Source organism: Phragmites australis, chromosome 12 (assembly GCF_958298935.1).
Source record: "Phragmites australis chromosome 12, lpPhrAust1.1, whole genome shotgun sequence".
Taxonomy (NCBI): Eukaryota; Viridiplantae; Streptophyta; class Magnoliopsida; order Poales; family Poaceae; genus Phragmites; species Phragmites australis.
The window spans coordinates 32,158,192-32,182,959 of record NC_084932.1 but is presented as its reverse complement, the minus strand read 5'-3'; the positions used below and the strand labels follow the sequence as shown (position 1 = coordinate 32,182,959).

At 40.6% G+C, this 24,768-nt stretch overlaps 1 protein-coding gene across 1 annotated transcript; it reads right to left on the bottom strand.

Annotated features, from left to right (window-relative positions):
* Positions 1-6,032: 6,032 nt before the first annotated feature.
* Positions 6,033-9,598, bottom strand: LOC133886880 (ATP-citrate synthase alpha chain protein 2). The gene is made up of 11 exons (XM_062326781.1): positions 9,279-9,598; positions 8,325-8,501; positions 7,990-8,232; positions 7,842-7,893; positions 7,600-7,714; positions 7,430-7,511; positions 7,150-7,245; positions 6,945-7,046; positions 6,741-6,857; positions 6,517-6,633; positions 6,033-6,342 (listed from the first exon to the last, which is right to left on the bottom strand). The coding sequence occupies exons 1-11, from the start codon at positions 9,375-9,377 to the stop codon at positions 6,271-6,273; spliced, it is 1,272 nt and encodes a 423-aa protein (XP_062182765.1). The 5' UTR covers positions 9,378-9,598; the 3' UTR covers positions 6,033-6,270.
* Positions 9,599-24,768: the final 15,170 nt, after the last annotated feature.

Genomic DNA, 24,768 nt, shown 5'->3' with positions numbered 1-24,768 from the left:
AAAAATCTAGAGTTCCTAATGAAATCGTATAATCTTCAATTTTTGGAGCATATGGTTGTACTCTTTTTTTTCTAGTAGAAATGTTTTTAATGAGACAACCTATCAATAAAGCCCATTTTATCTATTTTTCATAATTTTTTTAATTTTTGAGCTATTTTTTATTTTTTTTAAATTTTCTATGGAATTTTTAAAAACCAGCCGGCCACGTGTCCACATCTTGCCGCGCGCCCTAACGCCCTGTACCCTACACCCCTGCCTGATGTGCCGACCGTTGTCTCCGCCGTGCACTGACTGGCCCGACACGACACGAAGCCTCACGAGCCATGCCGTGGGATGAACCTCTGACACGTGGGCCAATACGACACAACCCGGTATTATAGCTAAGCCAGACAGGCCATGCCCTAATTGGGCCATGCCGAGAAATGCCCAGGCCGGTCCGTCAGGTCCACTTGGCCAGGTCTGCTGAGCATACGGCAGTACTGCTACATCCTACAGATATAATGGATGCAGCTCAAACTAGGAGGGGATTTTGAAGAGCCAGTACTATTTAACTTTGCTACCTCACCAGCAAAAGAATCTCGTACGCATAATAAAACTAGAATAAATGACTACCATATGTGATATGCCATGGTTAGATGGGGATGAGTTCGGCGTCGTCATCGATGCCATGCATGCGAACATGCCAACATGCAACAGATTACAGGGCAAACTATATAAGAGAGCAGAGAAAGATCTTGGTTAGCTATTTGTAGCATTTGCGAACAAGGCATGTGAGCAATATGGTTTTCTTAGACTGCAATACAAGCTTTCCTGACTTTATTGTACCATGGAGCAGCAGGGTTAAACATCACGAGTATGTGCATGCGTACAACAGCATACCACAGGAAGACCTCACACCAAAAATGATACAATCGCAATATTGTTTTGTTGTTGCCTGGATCCGCATCACTTTGCCATTGGACAAGAAGATCTGCAGTGCAGAACAGAGCAAGCTGGATTAGATAGCCAGTGCCTCCTGCTTGCACGGTTGCCTCCTCGCCGCCTCCTCCCTGGCGTCCTGGCAGCCGACGTAATCGGTGGCTTCCGCGAGACAGTCAAAGCTGCCATTGCCGAGATCAATGGTGACCCGCGGCCATGCTGCAGTGTTCTGGACATCAAACTACTACAGTCTGACAGGCTTCTTGCAACTACTCGTCAGCCTGCTACATTCTCTCAGGCTCTGCTTTGAGGAACAGAACAGGGCCCATCTAAATTCTAATGCAATGTTCCATACAAACTACAATATGTATGTACTGGAGGTGGCAAAAACGAGCCAAATTAACTTTCCTCAAAATAAGAAAAACGTGAGGCGAACAACACATATGTAATTATGTATGCCTCCTTCAACACAACATATACATATGTTCCAAACTTACTTGCACGTACATGCAAAAATGAAGAAAAAATCTAACAAGCCAGCAGTTCAGCATAAGCAATATTAAAGGTTTAAAGCAGCAGTAAACTGAAACTTTCATCAAGCCAAATGATGGACACAGATTCAGAGAAGAAGAACATAGACGCGGACTGGGCCACAAGAGAACATATATATGACCCCGACTAATCGAGCTTGCGCCCGAAGAAGCCAACAATGTAAAATACTGGATATCTGGATATCTGCATGCATGGGAAAGGTTGTCAAGAAATCTGTTTAAATTGTTGTGCAATATTCATACAATAGTCGGGATATAACAATGGTTACGGCAGGTGACAGATGGAAACAAGTATGAATAATCAAAGGTAGGAAGGAACCATCGAGCGATTACGGGATATACATACTTTCTGAAGAGAAGAGAGGTATTCCGCAGTCACCACCGTTGCCATCCTTTGAGGCCCGCACAAAGACAGCAGTCTTGAGCATTTCTAGGTTTGGTATCACGGGTACGCTACAGTCTTTTTTCAGGCTGACATATGTAGCATAAAAGTATCATTTCAATTATTAGTATATACATACAAAAGATTACTCCCTCCTTCTTTTTCCAAGCTTGGGACTGGCTATGCCATCAAATTTTATACCCAAGATGACATAGGCGGAGTTACCTACCTAAAAAACAAAAAAAAAAAGGACAAGCACTAGACACAAACGAAACTGGAAACATGATATTACAACTTCAGATCCCCTATTTCTTTTGGGAGCTTATGAATACCTGTACCTCTTAGGCCAAGATACCTCAAGTGAAGTAAATTCCCAAGATTCTCAAGATAGTCATGTTCCACAAATCCGCAATTATCTATGACCAGCACCCGTAGAAGTTTAAAGCTCGAAAGCAGGACCAACTGACTAATATGACACCTACATGCAATATATGACCTCACTTGTGGCATGCCTATATGGTCATCCTGATGAGTATAGTTCTCCACGGTTCCATTTTGGTAGGCTAACCTCCGTACATTGCCTTGTGATAATCTGCCTTCAACATTATCTAATAGCAACAAAGTTTTCTTCACATGACAAGGAACGGATGAGATCAAAAACCATATCATGAACACGACAACCTACTACAATGCCATCCCATTCGTTCTCCACTGCCTGGATCATGCTTCTATTTAAGAGATCATTGAAGTATCCTTCTCCGAGCTCAAATAACGACAAATTTCCTTGTTTCTCATGGACAAAACCTTCAGCTATCCACTTCCATATCAAAGGATCTTTATAAATAACATAATCTTCTGGAAATGCACTTAGATACAATAAGCATGTCCTTAGATGTGGAGGCAAATCATAGTAGCTAAAAGACAATATCCTCATAGTATTTTCGACATGCATGTTATCTTTATGTCCAAAACCAATAGCGCTATACAGCTCGCACCATTCTTCCCTTGGTCTACCCACCAACAAACTAACCATTGTGATGATAGCTAACGGTATACCAGCACATTTCTTCAAAATTTTATCGGATATCTCTCTGTTCAATTATCAAGACATTTTCCTTCACCACCAAATATCCTTGTATAGAATAACTTTTTGGAGTTGTCATATGAAAGTGGTTGTAGCTCGTAAACCTCACCGGTTCCTTTGGCAACTTCATGGTTATGAGTAGTTGTGATTACTGTACTTCCACAATTATTCTCAACAAGAGCCAATTTGATTGTTTCCTAAGATTGTGGCTCGCATATGCCATCAATAACAATGCCAAGAAGTTTGCCCACATCAAGACCAGTAATCGAAGATGTGCTCACACTAGTAAAACAACTCACTATACTACAGAAAAGCCCAACATTACCGACTCTAAAACAGTCTTCACTGCCGGTTTTAGAGCCGACAGTGGACAACGGGCAGTGATAGTTGAGACTATCACTGTCGGCTTGGGGACTGATAGTGAAGGAGTTATCACTACCGGCTTAACCCTTCAGCCGGTAGTGATAGTTGGTTATCAATGCCAGCTGAAGCCAGCCGGCAATGATAGTCTCTCCTCGATTCGAGTTTTTAGGGTTGGAAAAATTAAAAAAAATTGCACCCGAGGAACCCCTGTGCCCGTGCAAGACACACGATTTTTTACGCACGTGCTATTCGTGGCACTCGAACTTGGGACCCCCTCAATTCGCATGATACGTTCTTTCCATCCCACCTCATTAATCCTACTAATTGCATTAGCATATGTAATCCTTTTGATATATTCTGTCTAAAATTTTACATAATTATTTAGATATCTAAATGACTTCAAATGAAAAAAAGTTATCAACTATAAAGTTGTAGATCTCGTCGGGACTACAAGTTTCATATAAAGTTTATCCCCATCTCGATTTCGTATGAAAAATTTATGAATTTTTTAAAATAAGCTATCATCTGACTTCAAACGATAATTTGGACATCTAGATAACTTCAAATGAAAAAAAATTAACTACAAAGTTATAGATCTCGTCAAGGACTACAATTTTTATCTAAAAAATTTCCCCACCCAACAAGTTACTCGACCGAGCACTGCTCACCCAAACAGTCACTGCTCACCTATTATCATGGCTGGTCCTTCTTATAAGTCAACAGTGATACCCCTTATTACTGCGGTTCATAACACCAGCTGACAATGATACTTGATGAACTATCAATACTAGATCGTGGCTAGAACTGGCAGTGATAGTCCAGATATCACTACTGGCCGGTGTCCTTACCCTGCAGTGATGTTATAACAGAGCATCACTGCCGACTCAAGCTATCGAGAGGCAGTGATGCTCTTCATCACTGTCAGTTCATAAGCCATATTAATTGATTTTTCTCACGTGGCTTATGGACCAACAGTGATGCCTCATCACTGCCAGTCCATTAGGTACCGACAGTGATGGACTAGCATATATGGTCGCTTTTGTAGTAGTGGCTTATCTGGGGAGGTTTGGAACATTTCTGACGGCCAGCAATCAATCGACAGCAATTATAGTTATGAGTTCATAATGCCTCCAGAAAAAATATGTAATTGCTCATTTAAGTTCAGTAGTGAATTAATAATGTTTAAGTATTAGGCTTAAACTTAAATGTATTGTAAGCTAATCTCAAAGCTGTTAAGTGCATTGTTCCTCTGTATAGCTAACAATAAAATAAAAGCGTTCTTTCTTCTCAAATTTGAACCAAAAAATATTATGTAGGAGAGCACCTGACTACATGCTCTTATATATGTGGACTAAAATAGAAGCTCAATTATGTATGCTTGCAAAGGAAAAACTCAAGTACTTGACTACATTCTGACTAAAATAAATGGTTGTCAGTAGTTGAAGATTCAGCGCTACCGAGCCTACCGGTGCCTGACACTCTTGGAACAGCAGTGGATGTCCTACGCTCCGTCTTCTCCAAGCATGCCCCGACGATCGGCGACATGACGGTGCTCCTTCTCCTCTGGGTGCTGTGGAAGAGCAGCAACCACTTTGGAGTCAACTCGCGTCGCACCGGCTTTTCATCGACTCCCTCTCGTCTTGGTGTAACACCCTTTTGGATGCAAATTAGCTCCTCGGGCTCATTCTGTTGCCTCTCCTATTTGTCAAACTTTGCAACCGGGCGTCATACTTACCTAGAAAAACAGACATTTGCCCCCTAATTTGAGGGAGCGATTGCAATAACAAGTTTAGGTGAGCGTCTTGTCTGAAAAAATTTTGATTCGTTGGGGGAAAAAATTCAGCACTGCAGGTTGGTGGTATTTGAGTACTGACCGCCACCCGCTATTCGTATAGAATTTGTCTTTTTCGGTTCTCTGTACACCGATTGAGATTGCATGAGTGTGAAATTTTGTACACTGGATCCTCTATCACTGTGAGTTTCCTCATAATTTCTTAGGAAATGAATTAAATTACGACTTGCGCCTACTACATGTTTCTGTTTTTCAGTTCTCCCTCCACTAGGTTGAGTTCTCCCTCCACTGTGAGTTTGTCATTGCAATTCCCATTTTTCATGTTTTTTCTAATCACTATTTGACTGAGAAATAAAAGGTGTTTCCTGCTCGGTTAAGCTTATAGCTGTGTCGTGCATGCAGATGAACATTGCTACCTTACTGTCTGAGTCTGAAATATGCCTGAATGAATGGTTTGAAGTGAAAGATGAACTTGAATCGAAGGAGTAGCGGCAGATCTATAAATCGGTGCAGGAGGCTAATTAGGCTAATGCTGGTCAGTTAATGCAGAGAAATGAGAATTCAGATGGACGGCGACCCGTCACCTATTCTATTATGTTTCATCATGAAACTGAAGGATGAGATGCCCATGCTATATTTGTGCCACGGTTTACCAACCTAAATACATAATCCACAGCAATAGCAACAGCTGAAGAAAGCAAAACTTTCATATCTCAGGCTTTCAGTTTAAGAAATTTGATCATACATGGTTCAAGCTGACAATAGCGATAGATGAATTCGGTTACTATTAGGATCTCAGACAGTTGCACAGGGGAAATGTATTGTGCTGCTCATCTGACCATGGTGACAGATTAATTCGATTGAAGCGTGTGTTGCTAAATCTAACATTACAATCTGGTGTAAGCGACAGGGACATTTCATTGCACTGCAGCTCAATTGGCGTACCGGAAACAGAGAACTACACCATGGTTTTATTGCATCACAACAGTAATTTCTTTGCAACAATAATCTATGGAGGTTTCATCCAAACAACTGCTCAGAACATGTCTGAAGGAAAAAAAAACAAGAAACCAACCGTCTTGGGTGTGCACTACTGCAACTACTTATTTATGCTGAGATGTCCGCCACATATTCAATTGCTTGTTTGAAAATCCCAAACAACCCAGAACTACGCTCTGATTTATGCTGCAGACATGATGCACTCAATTGCTTGTTTGCAGATTCCAGTCATCGTCGCTTCTGGTCCATACACCTGCGGTGGATTGATCAAAACAGAATCAGCTCATCTATGTGGACCGTGTTGTCAGTGATTCACAACTGCCAACAACAAACAGATGAACATTCTCTTTCACAACAACATTCTGAGCATGGCAAAGGAATTGCACATAATGAGATTTTGTCAAAAGCTGATGTACTAGACCAGTACCTCGATTGGAACACCGAGTTCTGCACCAAGCTTACGCATTTTAGCCAGTCCAGATTGGTAATTTGGACCACCTCGTCGAACATAGATGTGCATCCTTGAAGCCTGTAACTTGGATTCCTGAAAGTACATTTAAGGTGAAGTGTCAATCGGGTGAATGGATGAGGGAGTGGTGCCAATGAGAAAAGAATATTAGTGAGGATTCTTGATTGAGTGGTCCTATATACCTTCTCTCTTAAGGCCCGGATGATGCCATTGAATGTGGCAGCAACATCAGTGAAGTTAGCTATGCCTCCTCCAATGAGAAGGGCTCTCTTACGGCCATCAGGATCAGCAGTCGCACACTGCATTGAAGTTTATGGTTAACATATTGCATATGATCCTAACATAAACTGAAGTGCAGCATGGTAAAGGTTATATCGAGTGCTTACATCAAGTACTACTCTAGCATAATGCAGAACTTCCTCCTCATTGGGAGCACCACTATATTCTGCATAATTTCCTAGCTCTGAAGCATATCCCAAATCTCCAACCTGACACACAAGGTGGAAAAATAAAATCATATGCAAGCCTAAGTAGTCACCAACATGAAAAACTTCCCAAGTTTAAATAAAAAAGAGAAGAATTCATGATTACTGTATCAGCGTATATGACACTGGCACCACCTCCAGCAACCATTGTCCAGATGCGTCCCTTTCGGTTCAATACTGTGAACTTCAGAGAGGCGCTTGTCTGAAATAATGAAGATATCACATTAACATAACTCAACGAAATATAGTGCATTGCCAGTGTTCCTACATACATGATACATTTATGCGCAAACCAAAATGCAGATGGTTTATATGTAAATATGTAATACACACTTAAAAAAGAAAAGAAAGATCAAAATTCAAAAGTGTACTCCAGATGCATATACCTTCTCATCTAGTTCATGGATAAAACTTTCTGTAGAGCTGAGTACTCTTCCAAACGGTAAGGGGAATTCTATATTTCCCCACCTGCACAATTGATAATGAATTAATGATAAGCAAGATTTAATGCAGTGATCACATCAAGAATCGAATCCTTGGGAAGCATGAGACTCACTTCTTGAAGTTCTTGAAAGCTGCTGTGTCATCTAATTCTCCTCTCATGTCCAGAGGATATGGCTCCCCATTCACCATGGTAAATGGGTTCATCTCAAGAAATGAGAAATCCAAGTCTGCAAAAGGAGTAGATTCTAGTAAACATGACAGGTCCAGATATATAAGAAAATGTCAGTAATATAAGAATGAACAACTTTTAATTCATTACAAATGGCAAGTGAATATGTTCCAAATAAATGTTACCTTGGAAGACAGCAAACACTCCTTTAATGAAATCACCAATTTTTCCGCGAGCCTAATGTCCAAACAGAGAGTGCAATAATTATGAATATGTGAGAGAGGAGATCAACTGCATGAGTTAAGGAGGGGAGTTATGTTACGTCATAAGTACCTCCAGTGGAAGGGTGGCAATCAAGGGAGCGCATGCATCAGGTGTCATTGGCTTCTCAGTGGGAAGAAAGATTGTCTTAACCTTGTCCCAGTTCTCCTCGATCTCAATCCCTCCACACTCCGAGAAGCTAATGGTGCTGCCCAACCTCTCCGACACAATCGATAAATAGTACTCTTGATCGTGGGGCACAAATGGCTCAACGATGAAGGTCGTAATTGGAGCCTTGCAGCCACCCATCTCAACCTGAAAAGCACCAATAGATTAGAAACAACTCAATTTATGAAGCATGTACAGGAAAAGTGTTTCTCAGGGGCTAAAAAGGGTAAATGAACTACCTCTACTCCCAGCCGCTCCTTCACGAACTCCTTGACCTGATCAAAATCAAGGTTTAGGGCCACCAGGCCACTCTTCCCACGCTTCCCAAACAGCATATCAGGCTTCACAACCAACTTTGTGGAGGACAACCATGGCTGCTGGTTCACAAGCTCTGCAAAGTCTGTTGATTGTGTAATCTGCCAATAATAAAGTAACAACATCAGTCTGACTAATCTTGTCAAATGTCAATTGTCCAACATGACACTATAGCAAGTCAGTATTACTGAGACTCAAACTGAAATCTTCTTTTATTTTCTTGAACCACCGACTGAAATTAAAATCACCCAGGCTCGTAATTATTTCGAATCGGTCATTTGAATTATGTGTAATTTCTATTCTACTGTTAGTTACGTACTCAAATCTCAACGAAAGAATAAGCTAAGTGTCATTGTCGCCACCCCACAGATCCAGGTGATGAAATAAGTAATACTTTAAACAGACCTGAACAAGCAAATCAAGGCCAGATCTAACTAATAAGAAACAGTATAGCAAGATTCTTAGCTGACACAACAGACAGTATCAACTGTTGCTCGTATAAAAATCGCACCTTTACACGTTACTACTCCAAAATACCAAACCAAGACCATTTTCATTCATACATAAACCTACCAACCCCTGATACATTGCATCCATCTTCTCATGATCTCTGCCCAGATCCCCATCCTAACGGAGTGAATCACATATTGTCCCAAGGAAATTTCTGAGTCGATTTTCTCCCAAAGAAATCCTAAACGACCAACCATTGGGTGCTAAAGCTTACACATGTTGGTCCCTCATTCGTCAGGCGCTCATAAAAATCGAACCTTTACACTTGTCCAAGCCGGATGGCACGCGCCTAAACCAAGAGCTCAGAGATCCAACCAGGGATAAGGGAAATATTCGATGTGGATCAAGGGGAGGGGAAACCGACGGACCTGGGCGGAGAGGATCTGGAGGTCGATGCCGGCGAGGCGCTTGAGGTGCTCCTTGAGGAGGCGCTTGGAATCGTACTCCCGGATCTTCTTCCGCGCCATGGCGTCGGGGCGAGGGTTCTGGAGGCTTGAGCTTGGGGACGAGAGCGCGGCGCGCGCGTGGGGATGGACTCCAAGTGGAAGGTGGTGTTGGGTGTGCCGGGTCACGTACTGAGAGAGGAAGATGACTGACTATATAGAGAGGCCTTGCTGCGTTAGATGGGATCTAAGTACCAGTGTAGAAAGGGACACTGAACTAAACAATTCTAAACTCCACTGCTAAATGTATAGTATTCAATTGGAATTCGTTCAGCAGCTCTGTTTTGATTCTGCAAATATTTGGAGATGGAGAAACTAGTTTTACAAGAATTTAAAAAAGAAAGTCGGTGTCACAAGAGTCAATGTGAATTTGTGATGGATGATCTGCGGGACAAAATGAACAGAAGCCATGCGTATGTATATCGTGAGCAGCACAATGTTCTTTCTAATTATGATGGTAATCTCCCTGTCAAATACTAGGTGCCATCAGGTATCAAGCGGTGTTTGACTGGAATCGATAGGCATAGTTAGTAGTATTAAGCCATGTTTGACCGGATGATGGCTACCAGTATTTTACCCACATATGGAGCATCACGTCCGGTGTTGGTAATTCATCCCAGTACACTGATCATATCATCAAACGTGATGGGTTTGCTTTGATTTGCAAGCCAAGGCTGGTGACAGGTGAGTTTGGTGTTTGGTGGCAGGTGAGGCTCGCCCGATGAGTTGAATTATATGGATGGGCTGCTGGTAGAGAAGACCGGTTGGTGTCAGTTGGGTGGTTGGTTAGGCTGCTCTCCTCCTTTCGTGGCCAGCCAAACCAAACGCCTTCCATTCATCTCTCTCTCTCTCTCCCACACCCCCCGGATCCGACTGTTGATTTGGGGTCAGTTCTGGCGCGCGATTGCTGATTTTTTTTATTTTGTAATTTGGCATAAATATATGTTTATTCAAAAAATTACAAAAATAGCCCCATATCACCCATAGGCGAGACATGGTCTGTCCTCAGATTTTGGTGGCCTAGGTAAAAAAAAACGGGGTTATTGAATTGAAACATCAAAAATTAATTATTATATAAATCATAAAGATAATACTCGGTGCATTAAAAAATCATTTCTGCCATGTGGATGAGATCATCGCCCTCCGCACTTGTTTCCTTGCGTCTATCATTGATCAAGAAAATGTTCATGCGTGAGAATTTTCTTACCTTGACAACGATGGTAGACCAATTGTTCAGAAGATTTAGCGTGATGATGTCTTTCGTGGCGTCATCAACTCGCTGTCAACTCCGTTTCCTATCCTTGGAGTCCCACCGCCTCGAGTAGACGAGGTCCTTATGTCCCAGACTCCTATATTCGTGACAAGATCATCAAACGCCCGTGCAAACCATCTAACCTACTGCAAAGGAACGTTTCTTTTGGGCAGGCCAAAAGCCAAAGCTTATGCACATGAGAGAGGCACTACGTAAGGAATCAACATTAGTGACGGCAAACTAGAACCCATCAATAATGATCCATTAGTGATGGGTCCAGTGACGACGTGTCACTAATATCATCCCGGACTGGGACCCATATTAGACGCGTGACTAATGACAGATCAACAATGACAGGTTTTGATGACTGTCGATAGCAAAAAATGGCACGGCTAAGTTTTTTATACACACTAGATGGTCTGATGATTAAGATAGTGTTTTCACTGGAATATTCAGTGAGTAGAATAGTGGAATCTACAGAGAGTTTCAAAGTCCTGGGCAATAATCCGGTGAAGGCTCCAGTGTGATCATTCGATTATCCGGTGAGTTCATAATTTCTCACAGAGAGGTTGCATCTCTTGGAATTAGTCCGGTGAGTTATCCGGAGAAGCATCGAATCATCCAGCGAGTTTAGAGGTAATTCTTGCACAGAGTTTGTTCTTTGGAAAAATATGTCCGACTAAATGTCTGGTGATCGTCGGATTATCCGATGAGTACAAGTGAATTCTTGCGCAGAGTTGGCTCTTTGGAAAATCTGTCCGGTGAAGCATCTAGTGAGCGTCAAATTATCTGGTGAGTGCAAAAGTGATTTGTTGCAGAGAGTTCATAAGTCTTGGGAATTGATCTGGCGAGACCTCCGATGAGTATATTTCATACATCAGAACATCTTGTCTGCATTAAAATAGAGTCTAGGGTTCCAGCTTAATTGAACTCCCCGGATGGTTCGGTGTTCAGAGTTTTGTTCCCACTAGATTATCCGGTGTTCAGTTCGAGTCCTAGTTGAATTGGATTTTTAGATCTGTTCGAATTATTTTCGTGATTTTTACCGAACAGGGCGTGTGTAGGTGAGACACGGTCGGTCCTTAGATTTTGGTGGGCTAGGGTAAAACAAAAAAATGGGGCCATTGAATTGAAACATAAAAAATTAATTATTATATAAATCATAAAGATAATACTCTATGCATTAAAAAATCATTTTTGCCATGCGGATGAGATCATCGCCCTCCGCACTTGTTTGCTTGCATCCATCATTGATCAAGAACATGTTCATGCGTGAGAATTTTCTTACCTTGACAGCGATGGTAGAACAGTTGTTCAGAAGATTTAGCGTGATGATGTCTTTCGTGGCGTCACCGACTCGCTGTCAACTCTGCTTCCTATCCTTGGAGTCCCACCGCCTCGAGTAGACGAGGTCCTTGTGTCCCAGACTCCTAGACTCGTGATAAAGATTGTCAAACGCCCGTGCAAACCATCTAACCTACTGCAAAGGAATGTTACTTTTGGGTGGGCCAAAAGCCAAAGCCTATGCACATGAGAGAGGCACTACATAAGGAATCAATATTAGTGACGGCAGACTAGAACCCATCAATAATGATCCATTAGTGATGGGTTCAGTGACGACGTATCACTAATGTCATCCCGGACTGGGACCCATATTAGACGCGTCACTAATGACAGATCAACAATGACAGGTTTTGATGACTGTCGACAGCAAAAAATAGCACGGCTAAGTTTTTTATACACACTGGATGGTCCGATGATTAAGGTCGTGTTTTCACTGGAATATTTGGTGAGTAGAATAGTGGAATCTGTAGAGAGTTTCAAAGTTCTGGGCAATAATCCGATGAAGGCTCCGGTGTGATCATTCGATTATCCGGTGAGTTCATAATTTCTTACAGAGAGGTTGCATCTCTTGGAATTAGTCCGGTGAGTTATCCAAAGAAACATCGAATCATCCAGCGAGTTTAGAGTTAATTCTTGCACAGAATTTGTTCTTTGGAAAAATCTATCCGGCTAAATGTCTGGTGATCTCCGGATTATCCGATGAGTACAAGTGAATTCTTGCGCAGAGTTGGCTCTTTGGAAAATCTGTCCGGTGAAGCATCTAGTGAGCGTCGAATTATCCGGTGAGTGCAAAAGTGATTTGTTGAAGAGAGTTCATAAGTCTAGGGAATTGATCTGGCGAGACCTCCGATGAGTACATTTCATACATCAGAACATCTTGTGTGCATTAAAATAGAGTCTAGGGTTCCAGCTTAATTGAACTCGCCGGATGGTTCGGTGTTCAGAGTTTTGTTCCCACTAGACTATCCGGTGTTCAGTCCGAGTCCTAGTCGAATTAGATTTTTAGATCTGTACAAATTATTTTCATGATTTTTGCCGAACAGGGCGTGTGTAGGTGAGACACGGTCGGTCCTTAGATTTTGGTGGCCTAGGGTAAAACAAAAAATGGGGCCATTGAATTAGAACATAAAAAATTAATTATTATATAAATCATAAAGATAATACTCGATGCATTAAAAAATCATTTCTGCCATGCGGATGAGATCATCGCCCTCCGCACTTGTTTGCTTGCATCGATCATTGATCAAGAACAAGTTCATGCGTGAGAATTTTCTTACCTTGACAGCGATGGTAGAACAGTTGTTCAAAAGATTTAGCGTGATGAGGTCTTTCGTGGCGTCACCGACTCGCCGTCAACTCTGCTTCCTATCCTTGGAGTCCCACCGCCTCGAGTAGACGAGGTCCTTGTGTCTGAAACTCCTAGACTCGTGATAAAGATCGTCAAACGCCCGTGCAAACCATCTAACCTACTGCAAAGGAACGTTTCTTTTGGGCGGAGTTTTAGATCTGTTCGAATTCTTTTCATGATTTTGGGCGAATAGGGTGTGTGTAGGCATGGAATAGAGTCTTAATCTATACATCCCAAGTCCAAACCGGCCCTATAAATAGTTGATGGGGTGGAGGCCGATTGCAATAATTAGTCAATTGTCAAAATTACATCTATTTTCGTTTTACTTTCTTTTCCTACGTATTAGGGTAGTTTCAGGTTAGTTCTTTGTTGTTGTTTCGTATCCCCACGGTCTGGGTAGCGGTTCTTTGCCGATTTACTTGTAAATCGTTCGACGATGACTCTCACAATTGCCGTTCGAAATTCTTTGCTTGTTTACTCGTAAATAAGTCGCATGTTGCTGCAAAAAGCGATAGTTATCAAGGTTTTGTTGTGGTGCATGGGTTGCAAAATCTCACGCCAACTCAAATTGGCGACTCCGGTGGGGAATAACGGTTCTCCATCAACATCCCATGTGGAAGAATTCTACAATCGCTAGAAAAAAACTCCTTCTTTACAAATAGATATCTGGGATTGAGGAATAAATCTTTCTCTCATATGAATTTTCATTTCTTTCAAAGTGTGGGGAACCTCATTAGATGCACACAAATTCTTCCACCAAATTGATGCACTATTAGTGCAGACGGCTCCTATTTTGAGTGTTTGTACTAATACTAATAGTACATATAGTTCCTATTAATGGTTGCCTAGCGACCATACGGACCTCCGGAAAAACTTATAAGTGTCATTTCAGAAGAGTAATTAACTATTAAGGGTGTTTATGTGATTTATTAATAACGGATATATTTACGGGTTATCATTCCCAAATATTTTGTCCGTTGAAGAGTAATGAACTATTAATGGTGTTTATGAGATTTACTAATAATGGATATATTTACGGATTATCATTCCCAAATTTATCATTGTATTTGTCAATAACATGAAAAGTATTCTATGACAAGCATGCAAGTTAGAGTTAAGTTTTAATTTCTCCTCTAAACTATTTAGATCATAAAGAATATTAAATTCAATATAACATAAAGTATTTAGAGAAGATAGCAATTTCAGCTCTTCTGACTCACTAGCAATGTATTGAAGGTGTTTAATTTTAGAATAAGTATTCATTTGAAAACAAAATTAACATGTTCATTCACAAGCTGTGGTTGTGATATAAATGAAGTATTATCACAAGGAACAACAAGCAAATCATCTTTGGACAAAGATAAATCAAGAATTGGTTCCACTAACATTTACTCTATATTAGCATCATTGGTGGACAATTTCTGTATATCAAAACAATTCTCACCTTAAGTGATTGTAGCAATATTTTCATTACCTTTGTTCTATTCCTCAGCTGATATAAGTGCTTTAGCATTTGTACTTTTTGTAACATATCAGGGTGCAGATGGCTCCTGTTTTGAACGTTTGTATTAATACTAATAGTACATATGGTTCCTATTAATGGTTGCCTAGCAACCATATGGACCTCCGGAAAAACTTATAAGTGTCATTTCAGAAGAGTAATTAACTATTAAGGGTGTTTATGAGATTTATTAATAACAGATATATTTATGGATTATCATTCCCAAATATTTTGTCCGTTGAAGAGTAATGAACTATTAATGGTGTTTATGAGATTTATTAATAATGGTGAAAAGTCACTAAATACCACTTCAACTTTTTCGGTGAGGAAGCAGAAACAATGATTGCGCAAAAATGGATATAAACACGTGACTAGCCACATGTTAGTAAACCAGAGATCGAGCACACGATTAATTATTGCATATATTAATTAGGTACACTCATCCAAGTATACGGTAGACTCATCACACAACATATATATATATATATATATATATATATATATATATATATATATATATATATATATATATATGACTCAAACATGCAAGCATCTCTAGATACACTAGATAGCTTGAATGCATGGCGATCGCCCCCGATAAGGTATCACAAACCAGCCACCGATTGTGCCATCCGTTCTAATTGGTAAGAACACTTGCAAGAGCGTGGCAAGACGCTTGAGAGTGTGTGATTCCACCTCAATCTCTACCACCTAGTAGTCGATATGGATAATAGATCTTTATTGTTTTATGTTTACTACTAACCATAATAAGTGAAGCATTGGATACGCAAAAGTGTGTTTTGAGAGAAGAATTCACAATGTTGTTAGATAAGTACCACCATTCTTTTAATGACACCATTGATAAGAAGTTTGCAGAGACTGCATTGCAGAGACTCAACGATAATAAAACGGACATAAATCTCACATATGAAGTCGACTTATCACATGGTCAACTTATCATTTTTACTTTTTTTACTAATGTGTTGTCCTGGGACTCTGAGTAGACTTTGGAGTTCGGCTAGCACTCGACTTTGATTTTAAGTAGACTTGGCCTTTGAGTGATGACGCCCAGATGAGGTTGTGATGCTTCTTCTAGGTTCCTAAGCAACAAAACAACACAAAACTTAGTAGTCTTTACGAAGAAAACATGAACAATGAGGAACAAATTCACCTTGTGTGTATACGAGGCAGCCATGCTCTTATCATCATCCTCTTCTTTACAACAAACCATCGTCGGTTTGCGTATAGCATTGTCTTGTCCATAAACTTCTATACAAAACAAAATACACAAGGAACTCTCGTTATGTAATATCATGAATTCTTTAGTAAACAATTGAAATTCTCTTTAAAACGATTGTACCTAATCATAATTGGCCATAGTAGACTCTTGTTATGGAATATCACGAGTTCTTTAGCAAACATTTGTAATTCTCTTTGAAACGATTGTATCTTATCATAATTGGCCATAGTAGACAACATTGGTACAATGTATGCATGTGTCACTTCTTACTCCCATTCTTTAAAAGAAGTTATGTTGCACCGTAACCTGATATCAATTTGTATCTTCTGTACAAAGAAAGTTGAAGCGATGGTTGTTGTGGATGGTAGCAACCAATAATGCTCTCATTCTTGCGAACTATTTAGTAAGTTGCAAATAGAACTAGAAAAACATGACATGACATTAAAATTGCTACTACAGTCCTCTAAATGATCACTTTGTGATTAAAAAATAGATTGTTTCAGATCTGAACAAATATGAACTCAATTCACCACATACTCTAATTTATCATTGTATTTGCCAATAACACAAAAGGTATTCTATGACAAGCATGGCAAGTTAGAGTTAAGTTTTAATTTCTCCTCTAAACTATTCAGATCACAAAGAACATCAAATTAAATATAACGTAAACTATTTAGAGAAGATAGTAATTTCAGCTCTTCTTGCTCACTAGCAAAGTATTGAACATGTTTAATTTTAGAACAAGTATTCATTTGAAAAACAAAATAAACATGTTCATTCACAAGCTGTGGTTGTGATATAAATGAAGCATTATCACACAACTCTTCTTATCACAAGGAACAACAAGCAAATCATCTTTTGACAAAGATAAATTAAGAATTGGTTCCACTAACATTTGCTCTATATTAACATCATTGGTGGACAATTTCTATATATCAAAACAATTCTCACCTTAAGTGATTGTAGCAACATTTTCATTACCTTTATTCTCTTCCTCACCTGATATAAGTGCTTTAGCATTTGTACCTTTTTGTAACATGTAGGGTGCAGCAGATATTTCATCTTTCTCCTTGCTATTCTTCTCATTTTTCTTCTCTTGTTTGTTCACATTTTCCTACAAAATGTTAGACACAGGTAGAGGTGCAGCAAGGGGTTGTTCCTCCAAAAGATGCACTCCTTCTTTACAAATAGATATATGAGATTGAGGAATAGATCTTTCTCTCATAAGAATTTATATTTCTTTCCAAGTGTGGGGAACCTCATTAGATGCATACAAATTCTTCCACCAAACTGATGCACTATTAGTGCAGACGGCTCCTGTTTTGAACGTTTGTACTAATACTAATAGTACATATGGTTTCTATTAATGGTTGCGTTAATATTAAATTCTATTGGAAAGTGGAGTTTTAATTCAGTGAGTGTGGTGGATTGGTGGCTTATGTGCCATTAATTGAATGTGGAAGAAATCTAGAGGCGTAAACATGTCATGCATGAAAGAATTTATTGCAACCTTATTCTATGTACCAAAGGCTAAAACGACATCTAAAAGAGAACGGAGGTAGTAACTATTAAGGGTGTTTATGAGATTTATTAATAACGGATATATTTACGGATTATGATTCCCAAATATTTTGTCCGTTGAAGAGTAATGAACTATTAATGGTGTTTATGAGATTTATTAATAATCAGATTATGATTCCCAAATATTTTGTCCATTCAATCCTCCTCGTCACAACCGCGAATTGAATCCGGTGTCATTTTACTGATGAATCAATCATGGCTGTTCTATAAATGAGAAAAGAAGAATTATATACCATTTGCTGTTAATTAATTCCGAGTACGAGTCGAGCAATACAAGTATGTGGTATATTATTTATCACACATGCAATATTGTAATTAAGATGGCGAAAAGTCATGTCACTCAATACCACTTTAACTATTTAGATCATAAAAAACAGCAAATTCAATATAACGTAAAGTATTTAGAGAAGATAGCAATTTCAGCTCTTCTTGCTCACTAGCAATGTATTGAACGTGTTTAATTTTAGAACAAGTATTCATTTGAAAACAGAATTAACATGTTCACTCACAAGCTGTGGTTGTGATATAAATGAAGCATTATCACACAACTCTTCTTTATCACAAGGATCAACAAGCAAATCATCTTTTGACAAAGATAAATCACGAATTGATTCCACTAACATTTGCTCTATATTAGCATCATTGGTGGACAATTTCTGCATATCAAAACAATTCTCACCTTGAGTGATTGTAGCAACATTTTCATTACCTTTGTTCTCTTCCTCAACTGATATAAGTGCTTTAACATTTGTACCTTCTTGTAAAATGCAGGGTGCAATAGATATTTCATCTTTCTCCTTGCTATTCTTCTCATTTTTCTTCCCTTGTTTGTTCATATTTTCCTGCAAAATGTTAGACACAGGTAGAGGTGTAGCAAGGGGTTGTTCCTCCAAAAGATGCACTCTTTCTTTACAGATAGATATATGAGATTGAGGAATAAATCTTTCTCTCATAAGAATTTTCATTTATTTCCAAGTGTGAGGAACCTCATTAGATGCACACAAATTCTTTCACTAAATTGATGCACTATTAATGCACGACGGTTCTTGTTTCGAACATTTCTACTAATACTAATAGTACATATGGTTCCTATTAATGGTTGCCTAGCGACCATATGGACCTTCGGAAAAACTTATAAGTGTCATTTCAGAAGAGTAATTAACTATTAAGGGTGTTTATGAGATTTATTAATAACGGATATATTTACGGATTGTCATTCCCAAATATTTTTTCCACTGAAGAGTAATGAACTATTAAGGGTGTTTATGAGATTTATTAATAATGGATATATTTACGGATTATGATTCCCAAATATTTTGTCCATTCAACCATCCTCGTCATAACCGCGAATTGGATCCTGTGTCATTTTACTGATGAAATCAACCATGGCTATTCTAGAAACGAGAAAAGAAGAATTATATACCATTTGCTGTTAATTAATTCCGAGTACGAGTCGAGCAATACAAGTAGGTGGTACATTATTTATCACATAGGTGATATTGTAATTACCACTTTAACTTTTTCCGTGAGGAAGCAGAAATAATGATTGCGCAAAAATGGAATATAAACACATGACTGGCCAAATGTTCTGATAAATTTGATTTATATTGTAAGTCTGAAGGCATTGTGAGGCACTACACTGTTCCTGGTACTCCACAACAAAACGGTATAGCTGAGCGTATGAACAGAACTATCATCTCGAGGACCCGTTGCATGTCATCTAATGCAGGTATGCATAGGCATTTTTGGCTAAAGCTGATTCCACTGCTTACTATCTTATTAATCGATCATTTAACATTGCCATTGATAAGAAAACTCCAATTGAGGTATGATCTCATTCTCCAGCTGATTATTCAGAATTAAGAGTTTTCAGTTGTCATGCTTATGCTCACGTTGATAACGGTAAATTGTATCCTAGAGCTGTTAAGTGCATTTTTCTTGGTTATAAATCTGATGTTAAAGGTTATAAATTTTGAAATTCTGCAACACAAAGGTGATGATTAGCAGGAATGTTGCCTTTAATAAATCTGTTATGTTGTATAATGCTCTTGCTCAGAATCAACAGAGTTTTAGCATTCAGGTGGTACATTAATTTGCTGTTAATTAGTCTAGCATGGCTATTCTAGAAATGAGAAAAGAAGAATTATATACCATTTGCTGTTAATTAATTCCGAGTACGAGTCGAGCAATATAAGTAGGTGGTACATTATTTATCACACATGCGATATTGTAATTAAGACGGCGAAAAGTCATGTCACTCAATACCACTTTAACTTTTTCCGTGAGGAAGCAGAAATAATGATTGCGTAAAAATGGAATATAAACACGTGACTGGCCAAATGTTAGTAAACCGGAGATCGAGCACACGATTAATTATTGCATATATTAATTAGGTACACTCATCCAAGTATATGGTACGTAGACTCGTCACACGACATATATATATGACTCAAACATGCAAGCAGCTCTAGATACACTAGATAGCTTGAATGCATGGCGATCGCTCTTTCGCATTATTTAGTTGGTGCTAGCCTTTGATATATAGTAGTATATATCAAGGCATAAAACATAGAGGCAGCCAAGCAGGGCAGGCTAGCCAACCTTCGGCGCTGGGGCGCGGACAATGGGAGCACCGTTGTTCCAGTTGATGAAGACGCAGACACGCAGGAGGTCAACTGGGCCATCCGGCGGATGTGTGCCGACTAGGATTTCTTGGATATGTACGTCCCGACGATCACTCATGATCCTTTGGTGTGCCGTGTAATACGGCGTGCCAACCAGCTCCGGCCACTGTGTCTTTACTATCCGTCCCGGCATGTCTCTTTCAATTGCACACTGTCCTTCCTTCTCAAACTGTTAATTACCAACTTTTAGCATAAAAAAATAATTGAGCAACGCATGGATGATCAATAGAAACGTAATGCACTGTTTTTTTCTTCTAAATAATGCCAAGAGCCGGCCTAGCATTAACTTGATATTAGGATTGAGCCTAGGCGGACGTTATGTTTCACAGCACTATGTACCAACCCAGCAAGCAATAGGTCCATCAAAATTTGCTGTTACAAGGGAATAAGTAGCTAATGAGAGAAATACATGCCAACCTGCCGGGAAGAAGAAAGAGCTAGCTCAGCAGCGCTTGTGGTTATGGCTCTGATGCGTGGTCTATATATACGCGCGCTCACGTACGTACGTAGCTTAATTGCCTCGTGCCGATGATAACAATGCATGCATTTTCTGCATAGTTAATTAATCAACAGCATATCGTCTCAATCGCCCTCGCCGGGATTAACGTACGACGACATCACCTCTACATTGTGAATTATGTTTCTTGTTCACAGAAAAAAATAGCACATCTCTTCATTGTCACAGGGGTTAACAACGTCGTCGTCTCTGCATTGTCAATTCTGATTCTTGTTGGCAGATAAAAAATAGCATAATGCCCTGTATTTTAGATGCCTATGAAACAAATATGTGAGTGGCGACGGTTATTTGTGACTCATTTAGTATTTTTCTTGTATAGCAACAATACTCACAAGATCAGTCTCCACATTTAGTATTTTTCATAATTGAACAATTCTCGATAGTCAAACCAAATCAGTGAAAAAAAATACCGACAAATAATCTCCACAAGAGTCTATCATATGGAGGGAGAAATATTGAGAAATATTGGGAAGGTATAAAACATCTAGACCTCTTTTTATTGGTGATGCGAAGTCTTATTCCTTCCTCGGTTACTCTCCAAACATCTAGACTCTTAGCTTGTAAATAACAAGATATTAGAATTTCCACCGGGGAAAATCTGTGCCATCGAAAAGTAGATTACTATGGGTATCCATCCCAACCTCGGACGTCATAACTCTAGGATGTTAAGCCCATCAAGAGCACGAGGCTTTGATACCAATTGTGATGAACCGTGACATCCTAAGAAGAGGGGAGAATTAGGACACTTAGAAACTATTCGACTCCAAAAACTTCACAGAATAAACCTATCTCAATTTTTATCTAAATGTGCTCTAGGTTTATCTAGTGTGTCTATTCTATCATTTAAGAGGATTGCAACATACTCTAGTAAGGTAAATTGCAAGTATGTAAATGTAGAAACTTAAATAAGGTAGAGAGACAAACTCGCACAAGGGACTTTCGCGTTGGCATGACTCTTTCGGTCACGGCTCTTGAGCTACCAAGTCACCAAGTCAAGGTCTCAACCACAATGAGCTACCAAGCCACCAAAGCAAGGTCTCACAACTAGTCTCTCTTCTGGTCACTTGCCGTCGTGATCACTTCAGAGCTTGAGCCACTAAGGCAAGGGTTTTCGCATCCCCATACACGTGTCTTACCGCCGCTCCACACCAAGTCGAAGGGTCAACAAGTTTGAGCCACCAAGACCCAAGATGCCCGCGAGTTACAAAGACTCCAAGGTGCCGACGTACCACTCAGTATAATCTAGGATCACTCTTTGATCCCTTCTTCAATCTACAGTACCTAGCTACAACTCACTCTAGGCCTATAAGCACTAAACACTCTCTAATCTCATGCTTAATCGCTTTGGATGATCACTTTAAGCATTTTAGTGGCTTGGATGTCTTCTCAAGTGTGTATGAGCTTCCTCTAGACTACAACAGCATGCCACACATCAAATGACTGAGTGGAGGGGTATTCATAGCCGCAAATCCGCCAACTAGCTGTTTTCCCAACGGCTCAGAAAAGCTATTAACACCAGATGATCCGGTTTAACAGTAATACTAACACCGGGTTATCCGGTGAGTAAACTCAGAAACTAGCCATTGGAACTCCACCCAAAACCTCTATGGACACTGGACATTCGGATATGCCTTCAAATCCATCACCGGACCTTCCGGTGAGTTATCTTGAGCCAGACTGCACCATTTCTTCTTTGTATAAAATACTCTGGTGCATTCATCTCTGTGATCACGGACTATCCGATGAGTTGATCTTTATTCTTCAGCACTTGTAGTCGCCTCTACAAGAAATGCTCTGGTGCTATACTCCGGTGTGTACAAACCAAGCACTGGACCTTCTGGTGGGTTGATCTTCAGTCTTTGTACTTGTATTCTTCTCTACAAAGAAATGCTCCGTGCTATCTAGTGCAGATCACCGGACTATCCGGTGAGATCCTCATCCTTCTCCCTTTTGTCAGAACGTCCCAGTGAGTTCAACACACAAAGCACCTGACTATCCGGTGAGGCTATCAGTCTCTGTGCACAATGCGCCAGTGAGTGCAAACTCTACTGCACCGGACTATCCGGTGAGGTCAATTCTCCTAGGACTTCTCCAATTCAATCAAACTTTGTCCCAGCTATGGTGGTTTCTTGATGTATTGCATCCGTGAGATGTAATAACATATATTCTTGAGAAACAAGTTGTCGCAATGACTATGTTGTCATTAATCACCAAAATCACAATCATGATCTAATAAGACCGAGAAAGGCGACTAGAGGGGGGATGAATAGAAGCTCACAAAATTCTTGGATGTCCTATCCTAATCGTTCACCCAACGGGCCTCAAATCAAAACACGAAAGCTAGAAACCAAGAGAAACAAGAATAAATCACACCAAAAATCTCCATAAAGATCATAGCTCCAATGGATGGATCCAAACCCTAGGTTCCATAGAAAACCATTCTAAGTATCATAGCTCAAATAAACTTGCAGCTGGAAGATGAAACACTTAGGTCCAAGGAACTAGGCACCTGTTGGCGGAAAAATAAACCAGCCTGAGGATAATGGTTGAAGATTACCATTCAGGTCCCTTCGGAGCCTTGGTCTCCAGACTCTCAATTAAAGGCTCGATCTCCGAAGTCATCAAATCCCTTCGCGGTGCTCCTTCGTACCTATGAAGCCTTCCCTTGGCTCAGCTAGCTTGGTCTCTCGAGGCATCCCAAAAAAACCCAACCTCCTGAAGCCTCGGTCCCTCGACGCTTCGGCCTCCCGAAGCCTCGGCCTTCCGAAGTCCTACTTCCCAAAGCTTTCACCTCCCGGTTCCATGCCTCCCGAGGCTCTCGCCTCGGGCTGCTCAGGCTGCCTTCCCGAAGGCAGCAAGGTGAGTCAGTAGGCCTTGGGAAAGATCTGTCGGAAGGAGAGCACCGGTCGGGCTTGCCTGCAAGGAAGTGACCGACATTAAAAGCCTAGGCTAAAGGACGCCCCTCTGAAAACCCGGCATGATGGAAGCTATCTTGAAACCCCTGGCAGTGTGACGTCGTGCCGCAATCGACGACCGGCTCACTGCATTCCAGGGGGTAGGCACCACGATAGTTACCACGGTGGATATTTATCTCCACTGAGAGGGTAGAAAGTAGTTATCCGGGATAAGACCTAGTAATTTGGTCAGATTCCAGATATTTGTACATTATGATAACTTGTACACCAAGCTACGCATGACCCTATAAATAGAGGGCCATGGTCCTCTGGGCAAGGGGGACAGGGACAAGGACAAGAAGGACAGCAAAAAAAGACACAAAGGTGAAAACACATCAAGTCACGCTGTGATACTCCTCCCAGAATGATCCATTTTTCTACCATCAATACATTCGTGGTGTTCCTTCCTCTTAAACTTCATCTCCAAGCTTGAATCTCCTCCTTAGAAGAAATTCTCGCCGTACTTACTGAGGCAAGACGAACTCTTGCTCCAACAGTGGCGCCGTCCGTGGGGATTCGAACATAGAAGTGCTAAGAGAGGTAGGAATCCACCAGAAAAACCACCAAAGGGTTAGCTAAAACCGTTATACCTACCGTTGCAAGCATGCAACCATATGCATGGCTGCCTCAGCCATACGCACCGTATGCATGCTCCAGCCCCGCTGTCGTGTGGGACGGCGTTCCTCCAACCTTGGCCAACTCAGAACCCTAGGTCGGTACATGAACTCCAGATGGCACGGAGACCTTCCAGCCCTTGCATGATGAAGACCTCACCGCCTCAGGAGAGGATGCGGCCAAAGCCATGGCCAAGCAGGCCGCCTTCCAATGGTTCTAGACGGTCCAACCCAGGGGTGCTCCCACCTGGACTTGGTCCCCAGGTATCCCCTTCGACCACACCTGGGATACCCCGAGCGAGCCAACATCTTCGGAAAGTCTGTCCACCCAACGCCCTCCTTGGGCCCCTTAGGCAAAAGAGGGTTCAAAGGAGACAGAG